The sequence below is a fragment of the Podarcis tiliguerta genome (assembly GCF_965153285.1).
Source record: "Podarcis tiliguerta genome assembly, chromosome: 1".
Taxonomy (NCBI): Eukaryota; Metazoa; Chordata; class Lepidosauria; order Squamata; family Lacertidae; genus Podarcis; species Podarcis tiliguerta.
In genome coordinates, this window is record NC_139534.1 from 29073327 (window position 1) to 29085816 (window position 12490).

General features: G+C 44.4%; 1 protein-coding gene across 1 annotated transcript in view; it reads right to left on the minus strand.

The window, feature by feature from the left end:
• Nucleotides 1–12490, minus strand: part of SCN2A (sodium voltage-gated channel alpha subunit 2) — a 97610-nt gene that overhangs the window by 27845 nt on the left and 57275 nt on the right. The window contains exons 9-16 of the mRNA XM_083404896.1: nt 12320–12461; nt 10971–11177; nt 8138–8431; nt 5531–5878; nt 4817–4949; nt 3418–3656; nt 2824–2997; nt 1054–1410 (exon numbers count right to left, since the gene is read on the minus strand). Of these exons, the coding sequence (XP_083261022.1) occupies nt 1054–1410; nt 2824–2997; nt 3418–3656; nt 4817–4949; nt 5531–5878; nt 8138–8431; nt 10971–11177; nt 12320–12461 (1894 nt within the window). The remainder of the gene's footprint in view (nt 1–1053; nt 1411–2823; nt 2998–3417; nt 3657–4816; nt 4950–5530; nt 5879–8137; nt 8432–10970; nt 11178–12319; nt 12462–12490) is intronic.

Genomic DNA, 12490 nt, shown 5'->3' on the forward strand with positions numbered 1-12490 from the left:
AAAACATGACCTAAAGCCTCCTTCTTTGTGTGGAAAGAACATGTAATGGACATGTGGTAGAAAGCTTTTGTATGGAGAAGCCTCTTCATTGTTGAAGTGAAACTAACAAGGCACCTCAAGCTGAGAATAAGGAGGGGAAAGAGTTTGTTCACCGCTGCTCTCTTCATTCTTTTTTGCACACACATTTCTAAGTTTCTGCAGCATTCGTCCCCTTTTTTTCCCTACAGGCTTGTTGCAACATCTTATTACGGGAACTGGAAAGGAAACAGGGAAAGGAATTCCAGGGGCTTGAGGAAAGATGCATTTCAGATTGATCCTTTCCTGGGGGCACATTTTATTTAGCTGTTTCTTTTAACCACCACAGTAATTCGTATACAGTCATATCTCGGGTTGAAGTAGCTTCAGGTTGTGCATTTTTGGGTTGCGCTCCGCGGCGACCCGGAAGTAACGGAACACGTTACTTCCGGGTTTTGCCGCTCGCACGTGCGCAAATGCTCAAAATGACATCACGCACGTGCACGGAAGCGGCGAATCGCAATCCACGCAGACACGGGTTGCGTTCGCTTCAGGATGTGAACAGGGCTCCGGAACGGATCCCGTTCGCATCCAGAGGTACCACTGTATCCTGGAGGCATTGGGCTGCATCCATAGCAGAGGTAAATGGGGATGGGCATCCTTTTCCCCACTGGGGGGAACCTCTTAAGGGGTCTTAAAGTGTTGCTTCGGGCCTCAGCCCAAACCCAACTCAGGGAGTTGGCCCAGATGCCACACTCTTGGGTTGCACATTGGAAACACTGTATAGGTTTGCACCTTGGTGGACCCGGATTCCATAGAAGCCTTGCAACATCATCCATACACTCAAGTTTGGATGGTGCTATCAGCCAACAGGTGGACTGCCTGATGACTGGATTCCTGCCTTATGCCATGTCAGTCTTTGTGAGCTATAACCAATAAGAGCTGAGGTCACGTGAAACCTGCTACAGCCTGTGTGTTATTTGTTCTACACACTGAATCTTGCGTTGCAGACACAATATATATTTGTTGGATACATACCACTAGATTTCCAATTACCATGACCATCATGAAGACAGTAAGGCACATTGTTTGTCCGGCAACTTCCATACAATCCCACATAGTTTCTATCCATTCTCCACAAAGCACTCGGAATACAATCAAGAAAGAATGAAAAAAGTCATTCATGTGCCAGCGTGGAAGTTCACAGTCGTTCGAGATCTTGCAGACACATTCCTTGTAGCTTTTGCCAAACAACTGCATGCCCACCACGGCAAAAATGAAGACTATGATGGCCAGGACCAAGGTCAGATTTCCTAAAGCACCCACTGAGTTGCCAATAATCTTTATCAACATATTTAATGTTGGCCAAGATTTGGCTAATTTGAAAACTCGAAGCTGAAAAGTAAGAGTAAGTAGGCATCACTATTAGTGTTCATTATCTTTACATTTCAATTAATATAAGAGCTGTCTTCTGGAGGAAGTAGGTTGATGAAAGCTGACAGTGTATATTTCTTTATTCATAGGTAATTGAGCCTAAGATATTTAATCAAATACTTGCACTGCAGATTAAGTAATTTCGGTTTACACATATGCAAGACTTTTCTTAGTGACTAAATCTGATTAGCAGGCACAGAATTAGGATGCTGCATTTCTTTAAAAGCCAGTTTCTAATATGGAAAACATTAGACACAATGGGAAGAATTGAATGTTGTGCTGAAACAAACATTTGATCAGTACAGTGGTGCCACGCAAGACGAAAAGAATCCGTTCCGCGAGTCTCTTCGTCTAGCAGTTTTTTCGTCTTGCGAAGCAACCCCATTAGCGGATTAGCGGATTAGCGGTTTAGCAGCTATTAGCAGCTATTAAAGGCTTAAGGGATTAGCGGATTAGCTGCTAAAAGGCTATTAGCAACTTAGTGCCTTAGAAAAAGGGGGTGGGGAGCGGGAAAAAAACACAGCAACTCGCAAGACATTTTCGTCTTGCGAAGCAAGCCCATAGGAAATTCGTTTTGCGAAGCACCTCCAAAATGGAAAACCCTTTTGTCTAGCGGGTTTTCCGTCTTGCGAGGCATTCGTCTTGCGGGGCACCACTGTATAAGCATTGTTGTTTGCCTAACAGAAGGGCCTCCCTCTTCTGCTCCAATGCTGTGTTCTGGAGGTTCTTGGGTGCATCAGAGCCCAAAAAATATGGGGGGGGGCACAAGGGGCATGCAGTGAAAAGAGAGGAAGGGAAGCCTCATTGTGCTAGCATGAGTTCTTGTGCTGTCTCCCACTAGCAGAACTGCTTAGTTGAATCTGGCCAGTGATTTTTTATACTCCTCTTGCATTAAGGGAACAAAGCAGATAGGTCTCAGTGACTTGAATGATTAATAGCTGTAGGCTGCAATCTTATATACACTTACTTTGGAATGAGTAACACTTAACCTTCTAAGCAAACATGCTTCGAGGTGCGCTATTAGAATATTACACTATTACCTGCTGATTTGTTCCTGAGCGAATTTTCAAAAAATCATGCACGAGTAGTAAAATGCATAGTATGTACATTCGTAATTTATATTCTGCATGGTTCCTGGGGAAATGGATAGCAGCACTGAGCCTGGGTCAACTGGAATAATTTCCAGTACTACAGCAAAAAAATCTTCAAAAACTTTCTGCCAAAATTATTGTACAACAGGGTTAGGGTGGTTCTCAAGAGTGGGGCAGGTATTTCCATATGTGGTGGGCGTGCCCTGTTGTACACTGATCAAATTATGAATCTGTATATATAATATGATCCAAAGTTGTTTTGAAACCTTACTGATGTACTTACCAGCCTGAAGGATCTTAGGACGGACAACCCTTCCACATTTGCAAGACCCAGCTCCATCAAACTCAGGCTGACAATGATGCCATCAAAAATATTCCAGCCTTCTTGGAAATAGTAATAAGGATCCATAGCTATTATCTTGAGAAACATTTCTGCTGTGAAGATGCCAGTAAACACCTACACAAAAAAACATTATTTGTCATCCACCTCAGATAACAATGATCGCATTCATCAAATGTTTGCCGAGCAGAGATGAAGAGCTACAACATCGAAATGTTTTATTAAGGAAAAAAACAACCCACCAGAAGTGAACCACTTGATCAGGCTTAAATCCTCCTTCCTCATACAGGCCCAATCTTTTTTCTCATACAAGTTCTGGTGCTTGGATTTACTTTTTCAAAACTGCTGACACCACTTCAAGCAGCAAATTTAAAGTAATTTGTAGTTAGGCTCTTAATCCAGACCCAATCCAACCCAAGCAATTTCATAATTATTTCAGTGGGTGATATCTAACTAAGTCCAGCAGAGTAAAGCAAGTGAAATAAATTGGCTCTTTTTTCTTTTTTGCTGTTATTTATTATATTATGAAGGACTTACCAAATTTCCAACAGACAGCACATGGTTAAACTGAGGAGTCATTGGATAATGCTCCATGGCCATAAACAAGGTGTTCAAAACAATGCAGATGGTGATAGCAAGGTCAACAAATGGATCCATCACTACCAGATTAACAACATGCTTTATTTTTAACCACGGTGGCCAGCAATCCCAGATTAAGCACATGTTAGCAAATTTGTACCAGCAGGGAGGGCATTTCTGTCTGGACTCTTCAAGTTCTAGAAGAGAGAAAAGAGAATGCATAAAAAAGAAATAATCCACTTTATATATTCAACTCATAATTATGTGGTACAGATTTTTTTCCCCCTACAATGCGTGTTTTGTGATATGATTCATCAAGGTGTTGTCATTCTGAGCCCAGTTTAACCTTCACCAAACCAGGATATCAAACCAAAGCTGTATGCTGGTTTGCAAACCACAGTTTGGGTTTACTGGGTTGCTGCTATATCTGAATCCACAAGCCACAGACAAATCCCAGATAGGGTCACTGCAGTCTCAAGAGGCCGCTGTACCATGGAGATGGGAGTGAATATGTGGGAAATGAAAGCACTCTAAACCACTGTTTCCCTGTTGTGTGCTTGGAAGCTCAAACTATGGTGTGGGTACCTAACTATGCACAGCAGAAACCATGGTTTGATGTGATATTTCAACTGAGCCAATTAAAATCCTCCTTTACTTCCTCAGCTCTCAATAGCACCAGGACAAAGCTTTAGCTGTCTAAACAATTGGCAGTGCCTGAGAAGTAGTTGAAAAATATTTGAAACTCCTAGATGCCACCCTCAGCTTCCTAGATACAAATATCAAATTGCCCAGAAACTAGGCACCTAGCTATCAATATGATATTTAACCTAGAGAGCATACCTAGGAAAAGCTCCTTGGTAGGAATGAGGGGTTTGAGTCTTTGGCACTTGTCTGTCCTTAAGGCTGCAACCTTATGCATATTTACCTACTGAACAAAGTGGGGATTACTTCTGAGTAGGCATGCATAGGATTGTATTGTAACTCTGTTGCTGAAATCAATGTGACTCAACACTGCTCAACTTTGCTCAGCAGAGACTTAGCAGCTCAGTGGCTCTGACCCACAGAAATATCCTGTTGCACCATGTTTGTCAATCATAATTTGTGTATTATCACTGTATTTACATTTACTAAAATTGGTAAAACAAGAGCTTCTCCCCTCCTAGATTTAAAATGGCTGTGGGAACAAAAGTCAATGGCCATAACATAATGGTTGAAGAGTAAAATGATGGTTGTGGATGCAGAGAACATAACAGGCAGCCAAACAGAAGCAGATAACTGTAAGCTGACATTTTGTTATTTGTTTTCTAAATGGTAATCTCAGTTTTCGTCCACTGGATTTTGGAAGGATTCTACATACCTTCCATTGTGTTGGTAAGTATGCTGGCTATACTCATTGCTCTTTGTCTTGCAGTAGGATCAGACAAAAAATCCATAGACATATGGTAAGAACTGGAACGTCTTTTTCTTAGTTCTGTTTCTGTAGTGGTGCCCTGAAAACAAAATACTTAGGAATGTTAACAGTTCTCATCTCTTTGGTCCCCTAAGAATACCCACAAACTGAAGATGAAGATACCCAAATCTCCTTTAGGTTGCAAGTCATAAATATTACTTGGCGGTAAGTCCCATTGATGCTATCCAGCAGGGACAACCATTGTGGTGGAAAAGTGCTACACTACTGCCCTCCTGGAAGGGTGGTGGCAAGGTGGGAGCTGCAGAGACACATTTGCACTCCCAATGGTACCGCCGGGCAGCCCCACCTTGCCCCCACTGGCGGAGGAAGAGGAGTGCGGGGGGAGCGCACCACCCCGCAGCGTGATCCTGGTGGGGTGCCATCGTGGCTGCTCCCCCGCCCACGCTGGGTGCCACCCCCCGCAGGCAGCATGCCATGCCCCAGGACATGCCTGCTCTCCACCCCCCCCCAGTGCCAGAGCATGAAGCTCTGCCACTGCTTGCCCCCCACGTAGGGCGCATTGCAATTGTCCAAGCAAACTTCATTCCACAGAAAGGAATGAAGTTCCTTGGCCGAATGACTGCACAGTTTCAAATCGGTGGCTGCTTTATCTGTTATTACCTCAGGCAGAAGCTGCCCGGTGGGTGACATCAGACCTGGAGGCCCACCAACTAAGGAGACCACCCCATTGCAGTCCACGGTGCTGTGCATCTTCCCGTTTGCTGGAAGCACAGGTACCATCCTGGATGATCGACTGGCCTGGCTGATGTTACTGTTGCGCCTCTCACTATGTCTGTGAGGGACAAAGAGAGAATCCCTTCTGCTCTCGTTGTCTTCGAAGGTGCTGTGCTCGTCGTCGGCAAAGTCGTTCTCCGACCCGATGTCCTTTGCTCGGCCTCTGAAGCTGAAAAGGCTCGCTTTGCTGCTGCGCCTTGGGGAGAACAAGGAGCCACGGATGCTCAGCAGAGACTGTGAGGGAAAATCAGGAAGCAACCCCAAATCAGAAATTCCTGTAAGCCGTGCGCAAGACCAAGACATCGTAAGCATAGTGAAATGCCGATGTTCGACATGTACATTGAAATCCAATGTTTACAACATTGTAAGATGCCACTGGAACATGATTAAGAAGAAAATAACAATTCATATTACAAAGCGGTTGTAAAATACCCAAAAAGAAACATCACTTAAATATCATGGAAACAACACTAAGAACATCACAGAAAGAAGGAAGGAAGGAATCATAATCATTAACCTTACAGATAACATTATCCAAAAAATTTAAAAAATCTGAAAATAAATTGTAGGAAAATCAAAAGAACCATTGTAGCTGCATCAACAGGCTACCATTAAAATCACCACATGTAATCACCAAACCCAATTACCTAGAAATTATTACCAATGAAATGATTGTGTTGAAAAACTCTTTCCCTCCCTCCACTGACTTACAGAGGAATTATTGAAACACAAGTGCTTTTTAGGGACTTGCCCCAGAGCACCTGAGCAATCTGTATCAATGTTAACACAGGAAAATATTAAATGAATATTTATTAGGCAGTTCTACTTGATTACAAGGGACGCAGGTGGCGCTGTGGGTTAAAGCCTCAGCACCTAGGGCTTGCCGATCGAAAGGTCGGCGGTTCGAATCCCTGCGGCGGGGTGCGCTCCCGTTGTTCGGTCCCAGCGTCTGCCAACCTAGCAGTTCGAAAGCACTCTCGGGTGCAAGTAGATAAATAGGGACCGCTTACTAGCGGGAAGGTAAACGGCGTTTCTGTGTGCGGCTCTGGCTCGCCAGAGCAGCGTTGTCACGCTGGCCACGTGGCCCGGAAGTGTCTTCGGACAGCGCTGGCCCCCGGCCTCTTGAGTGAGATGGGCGCACAACCCTAGAGTCTGTCAAGACTGGCCCGTACGGGCAGGGGTACCTTTACCTTTACCTTACTTGATTACAGTGAACGTCTCCGCCTAGTGGAACTGTTTCTCATCATCCTCCATTCTTTAGAAGTGAAACAATAAATGGACAAAATCACAGCTAACCATGGCTTTCTCCCAGGATGGTGTCAGTGACTGGCATTGCTGCTCACCCGCTAAAGCCCTTGCCTCAGCAAAGGGGTCACTGTTGACCGCTGGAGCCCTCTGCCCCTGATGCTCCTGCTCCTTGCTATTGCTGCCTTGTTTCCTCACCCTCTCAGAGCGAGCAAGCACTAGATGGGTGGTCATCTGCATGCCTCGTTCTCTGGGCACGATTAAGCCCAGAGGGAAAAGTCAGTGAATGGGACAGCAGCAAAGGTTGTGAGGAGGATGAAGTGGGTACACTCAGGAAGGGAGTGTCTTGCTGAAATAGGGTTGCCATACATCTGGAATTTCCCAGAAATACCAGGAATACTGCAGTCAGAAGCAGTGTCTGGGTGGAAATGTCAAATGACAACTCATATCAGCAAAAAGGCTAATTGGACAGCGTCTGAAGGACTTAGAGCAACAGAACAATCTATAAAGAAACTCTGTCCTTGGTATTCTCTTTTCCCCCCTTCTCAGTTTGATTCCCTGGCACCATATTTGTATAAATTAACTATCCCAAAATACAGATGTGCCTTCACACTGGCCAGATTGGATGTGATGCCCTCTGCCGTACTTGAGGGCAGATACCAAAAGATTCCAACTGAGAAACGACTCTGCCCATGTGGAGATGGCAATTTGGAAACAGTGGCTCATGTTCTCCTGTCCTGTCCCCTTTATAAAGATCTGAGGAATGAGATCATCACCCCACTTTTACTTACCATCCCAGGCTGCCCATCTGCGGCCACATTGTTCTTTCTTTTATCAGATCAAAATGATCAGACAACAGCAAAGGTTGCTAGGTTTATCGAGGGTGCAATGAGATTAAGGGCCACTATCTGAACGATAATCTTGGTCATCTGATTGCCCTTTTTGCCCATTGTTGTCCTTTTAATTGTATATATTGCTTGTTTTATGTTGCTACGGCCGTTGGCTAATGCAAATAAAGTTAAAAAACAACAACACCATATTGGCAGTGTAGTTTTTGCTGATTTTCCTTAAAAATAGCTCAAAAACATGTCCAGCAGATCCAGAATTCCATAGCACCAAAGACTGGAAAGAATCATTGGACCTTGGGGGTCAAAATCCCCCTTAATATACATACATGAGGAAGGCTGAGCAATTTCCACCTGGCCCGATATTAGTTGGTACACACAGGCCAGGATACTTTCTCCCTACCTGGTGTGGGGAAGAGAACCTTTTCTCATAAGTCAGTCGGTTCCCTTCAATGGAGAATCGGAAGCCCTTCCTTCGGATGCTGTCCTCTGATTCAGATTTGTGAAATTCATCCTCATCTTTTTCATCTCCTTCGGATTGTTCTCTCTGCTTCCTCTTTTTCCGCCTGTTCCTCCTCTCTTTAGCACTCTTTGAACTCAGCTTTGACGTCACTGAAGAGCTCTCCGAGAACCCGCCGACACCACCAACTTCACTGAACTCTCTAGATTCACCTGTGGCGGCGGCTAAAGCAGCTGCCTGTTGAGTAACCAAAGTTAAACACATTTAAGGCACACAATACTAATCCGTTAATGCTACTGTATTCCCAGGGTTTCTATTTTAAAAAAAGCAGGTGAGTTTGATGTTCCTCACACTAATCCCATGTACTACATAAGAAGAAGCATCTCAACAAGGCAATGTAGCAAATTTCAAATTCCAAAAGGCCTTCCAGGACCTCGCCAAATTTACCTCAGAAAATTTGGTGCTGGCATGTTTCTGCCTGAAGCGAGGGGCGCCTCTTCTCCCAGGCTTTGGCCAACACTTTAAAAAGTATTGTGCAACATTCAGACACCAGTTCCTGCCTTCATCTATCCCCCCACTGATGGTCCCACCTGAAACAGGTTATGCCACACTGCCACATGGCAGAGCTTGCCCTCACCAGGTACACCCTAACATGGCTGAATTTCACTTGAGGAATCTTTCCTTATGAATAAGGGATGAAGAGGCGTTAGTCACTCTACCAGGCACCAGGACTTAACCCAGCAGGCTAGAATCACCGCAAATGCCTCATTCCTTGAAAGCTGCTCACAAGAGGAAGTGTGGTGCCTAACTCTCAGCATGGCTGTCTTGCCATATAAGAAAAGAAAAATACACTCCAGAGCAACGGTGTGCACCTTCCTTCCTCTTGTGAACCTAACTCTCCACGGAATAAGAGTGTAAAAGAGTATTGAACCTGGCCCCAAAACATGTGGGAGACAGAAGTCCTTTGCAGCATAAAAAAAGAAATTGCCACGCCTAGTCTAGGCTTCACAATCTGTTCTTTTCTTCTTATTATTTTTCTTTTTTAACAGAAGGGCAACATGGGTAAAACAAAATAAATGAAACCAAATTAGATTCCTGCTTTACTGCAGTGTAGAAAACATACTTCACGTTTCCTAGCCACCTTTTGTTTTCCTGGGGGAGGAATCGTTCAATCATTTTGTGACTGAGCGAGGGAAGGCCTAGAACCATTGACTCATCCTGATAACTTTGCCCTAACGCTGGAGTTGTCAGTGTGGTGCATCTGGGAACCCTGCTGCTCCTATGGAAAACCTTGTTTGGTGTCCTCAATGCCCTCAGCCCCTACTGAGTTTTCTGGTTTGAGGGCAGGCAATTGAAGCTGTTTTTTGAAAAAAATAAAGAAAGCCTTTGGAAGGCAGCAACAGTCGTTTCAATATTTTTTCCCCTGGGATGCCTCTGGGTCCCTGTGGGCCCAGATACATTGCTTTTAAGCCGACTCAGCTAAGCTGCCTGGTTGTTGATTTTCAGAAAACGGGAAGTGGGGAATAGTGGCAAACTGGTAAGCTTCGGGGCGCAGAGAAGCATCAGGGTAGATAGGGAGGGTGATAGCGGGCATTATTGCCTGTTTCAATTTCGTGAGGTGGGTGGATGTGCTGTGTTGCCTGGGGGTGTTTGTATGGAGTTTGGTTTTGAGAGCGGGGCATGTTGCCTGGTTGGTTTTGTGTGGGTGGTTTTGTGCTTTGAGGAGAGGGAACGTTGCCTGGGTAGGCTTGTGTGGGTGCGTCTGGTTTTCTCCAGAGTGAAGTGGATATGCCTACAATAGTGTCTCCACTTCTGAAATGAGATCCATGGGCTTAAAAAGGTTGCTGACCCCTACCCTAAAGGTTTACTTGTCATAATCTAATTTACTTGTCATAATGTATGAGTAAATGCCTACTACCCAGCAGCTCACATGCAGGTGGTGTTAACTAGCTTCACAGATTTTACACAACATCCTGTATGAGAATAAGCCATAAACAAAACAAATTTTATTTTTAATCATATATGGATAAAAATAACAGGTAGTTTTCTCCTCAAAATATCTGCTGGGAAGCTGGTTGAAATGGAGATTACAGCTTTAAGGCAGCGGCTGCTTTCTATGAGTAGCTAGAACCTTAAAGCTATGCTAAAACTGTCCAAACATTTTCCATCGGAAATGTACCACTGTATTCTGCTCTGGTCAGACCTCACCTGGAGTACTGTGTCCAGTTCTGGGCACCACAATTCAAGAAGGACACTGACAAACTGGGACGTGTCCAGAGGAGGGCAACCAAAATGGTCAAAGGCCTGGAAACGATGCCTTATGAGGAACGGCTAAGGGAGCTGGGCATGTTTAGCCTGGAGAAGAGGAGGTTAAGGGGTGATATGATAGCCATGTTCAAATATATAAAAGGATGTCACATAGAGGAGGGAGAAAGGTTGTTTTCCGCTGCTCCAGAGAAGCGGACACGGCGCAATGGAGCCAAACTACAAGAAAGAAGATACCACCTAAACATTAGGAAGAACTTCCTGACAGTAAGAGCTGTTCGACAGTGGAATTTGCTGCCAAGGAGTGTGGTGGAGTCTCCTTCTTTGGAGCTCTTTAAGCAGAGGCTTGACAACCATATGTCAGGAGGGCTCTGATGGTGTTTCCTGCTTGGCAGGGGGTTGGACTCGATGGCCCTTGTGGTCTCTTCCAACTCTATGATTCTACCTGAGCTTTCTTGTTCCTGTGCTCAATAGTCAATAAAAATAACCATTAAAAAAGAAAGAACGATACCTGGGCTTCTTCCTGTTGCTTTTTCAGCTGCTCCAGCATCTGCTGGAACTCGGCCTCCTTCTGCTCAGCTTCTTCCATGGTGGCTTGGTTCTGCTCTTCGTAGGCCATGGCAACAACGGCCAGGATCAGGTTGATCAGGTAGAAAGAGCCCAGGAAAATCACCAGGACAAAAAAGATCATGTACGTTTTGCCAGCAGCTCTCAATGTCTGTAAAAAGAAAGAACGAAAAGAATAAAACAGTTCATAACATTCCTATAAAATGTAATGGCCTCTTTATTATACCGTAGTGACAAGGAACATGTTCAAAATGGGTATAAGTTAAATGGTTAAGAAACTTAGTGTGCTGATACATGCTGGTCTTATGTACGTGAGCTATATGTACAAGTTCACGTCAAACTATGTAGTAAATAAGAGGCTGTAATAAAAACCACTGCATTCCCTTTTTACAAGTGGATATACACACCAGTTAGTACAGTTAGACCTCACCTCTTATTCATGCTTAATACAAGATGTGCTTCCTCTATCTGAAAGGGAGAGGAACAGCTGCCATAGTCGACTTCTGACCACAGAACTGGCCCCCTGCATATTTTACATATGCCAGCTGCCAGAATGGGAATTCAAGGTCCTGTACAGTCATTCTGTATAAGCCATTCTGTACGCAGCCGATTTGCTTTACAGCAGCCATATTGCTGGCTGGGGGTGGGGGGAGGCAAAGTACTAACACCGAAATGTTCATTATGCAACATTGCAATTCACTTCAGCGGAGACATTTTGTAAAGTACCCGAGTCACCTTTCCCCCTGTTGCTCGCTGGAATAGCCAGTTCTGTTGGCCAGAGTCATGGCTGCACATCGAAACAACTTGTATGGTTTGAAAACCATTAGGTTTTGTGGACAGTCTTAACCTTGCGCCAGTTATCATTCCTCCTGTTGTGCTATTACAGCTTCCCTGTTCCTGAGCATGAATTCAACAAATCCCAATGGATTGTACCATTTGTGGCAAGATGGTCAACCATGCCCTTGACTTGAAACATGCGATTTTATGCTCCTGAGATTGATCTATCTGTGACATGGTAAAACAGACCATCTACCTTTGAAATACACTTAAGTATTCATAGTAATACACTGCTCTTATTATTACTATGGTAATAGTAATAAGGGGTATTCAGTGTGGTGTCTGTCAGACATTATGAGACTACAATTTCCATCATCCCTGACCATTGGCTATGTTGTCTACTGCTGATTGGAATTTGAGTCCAATCATATCTGGAGGGTGCCTTATTGGCTGCTCCTGTTTATATAATCAACCTCTGTAGTATTGCTAATACTCCTGGCATATAAAGTCTCTCACCAGTTGGTAAAGGTTTTCCCAGAAGTCCTGTGTCATCAGCCGAAAGAGTGACAAGAAGGCCCAGCTGAAGGTATCAAAACTTGTATAGCCATAGTTGGGGTTTCGGCCAGCTTTTACACACATATATCCTTCCGGACATTGACTAGAAAAAAGTGGGGGGAAAGACATTTT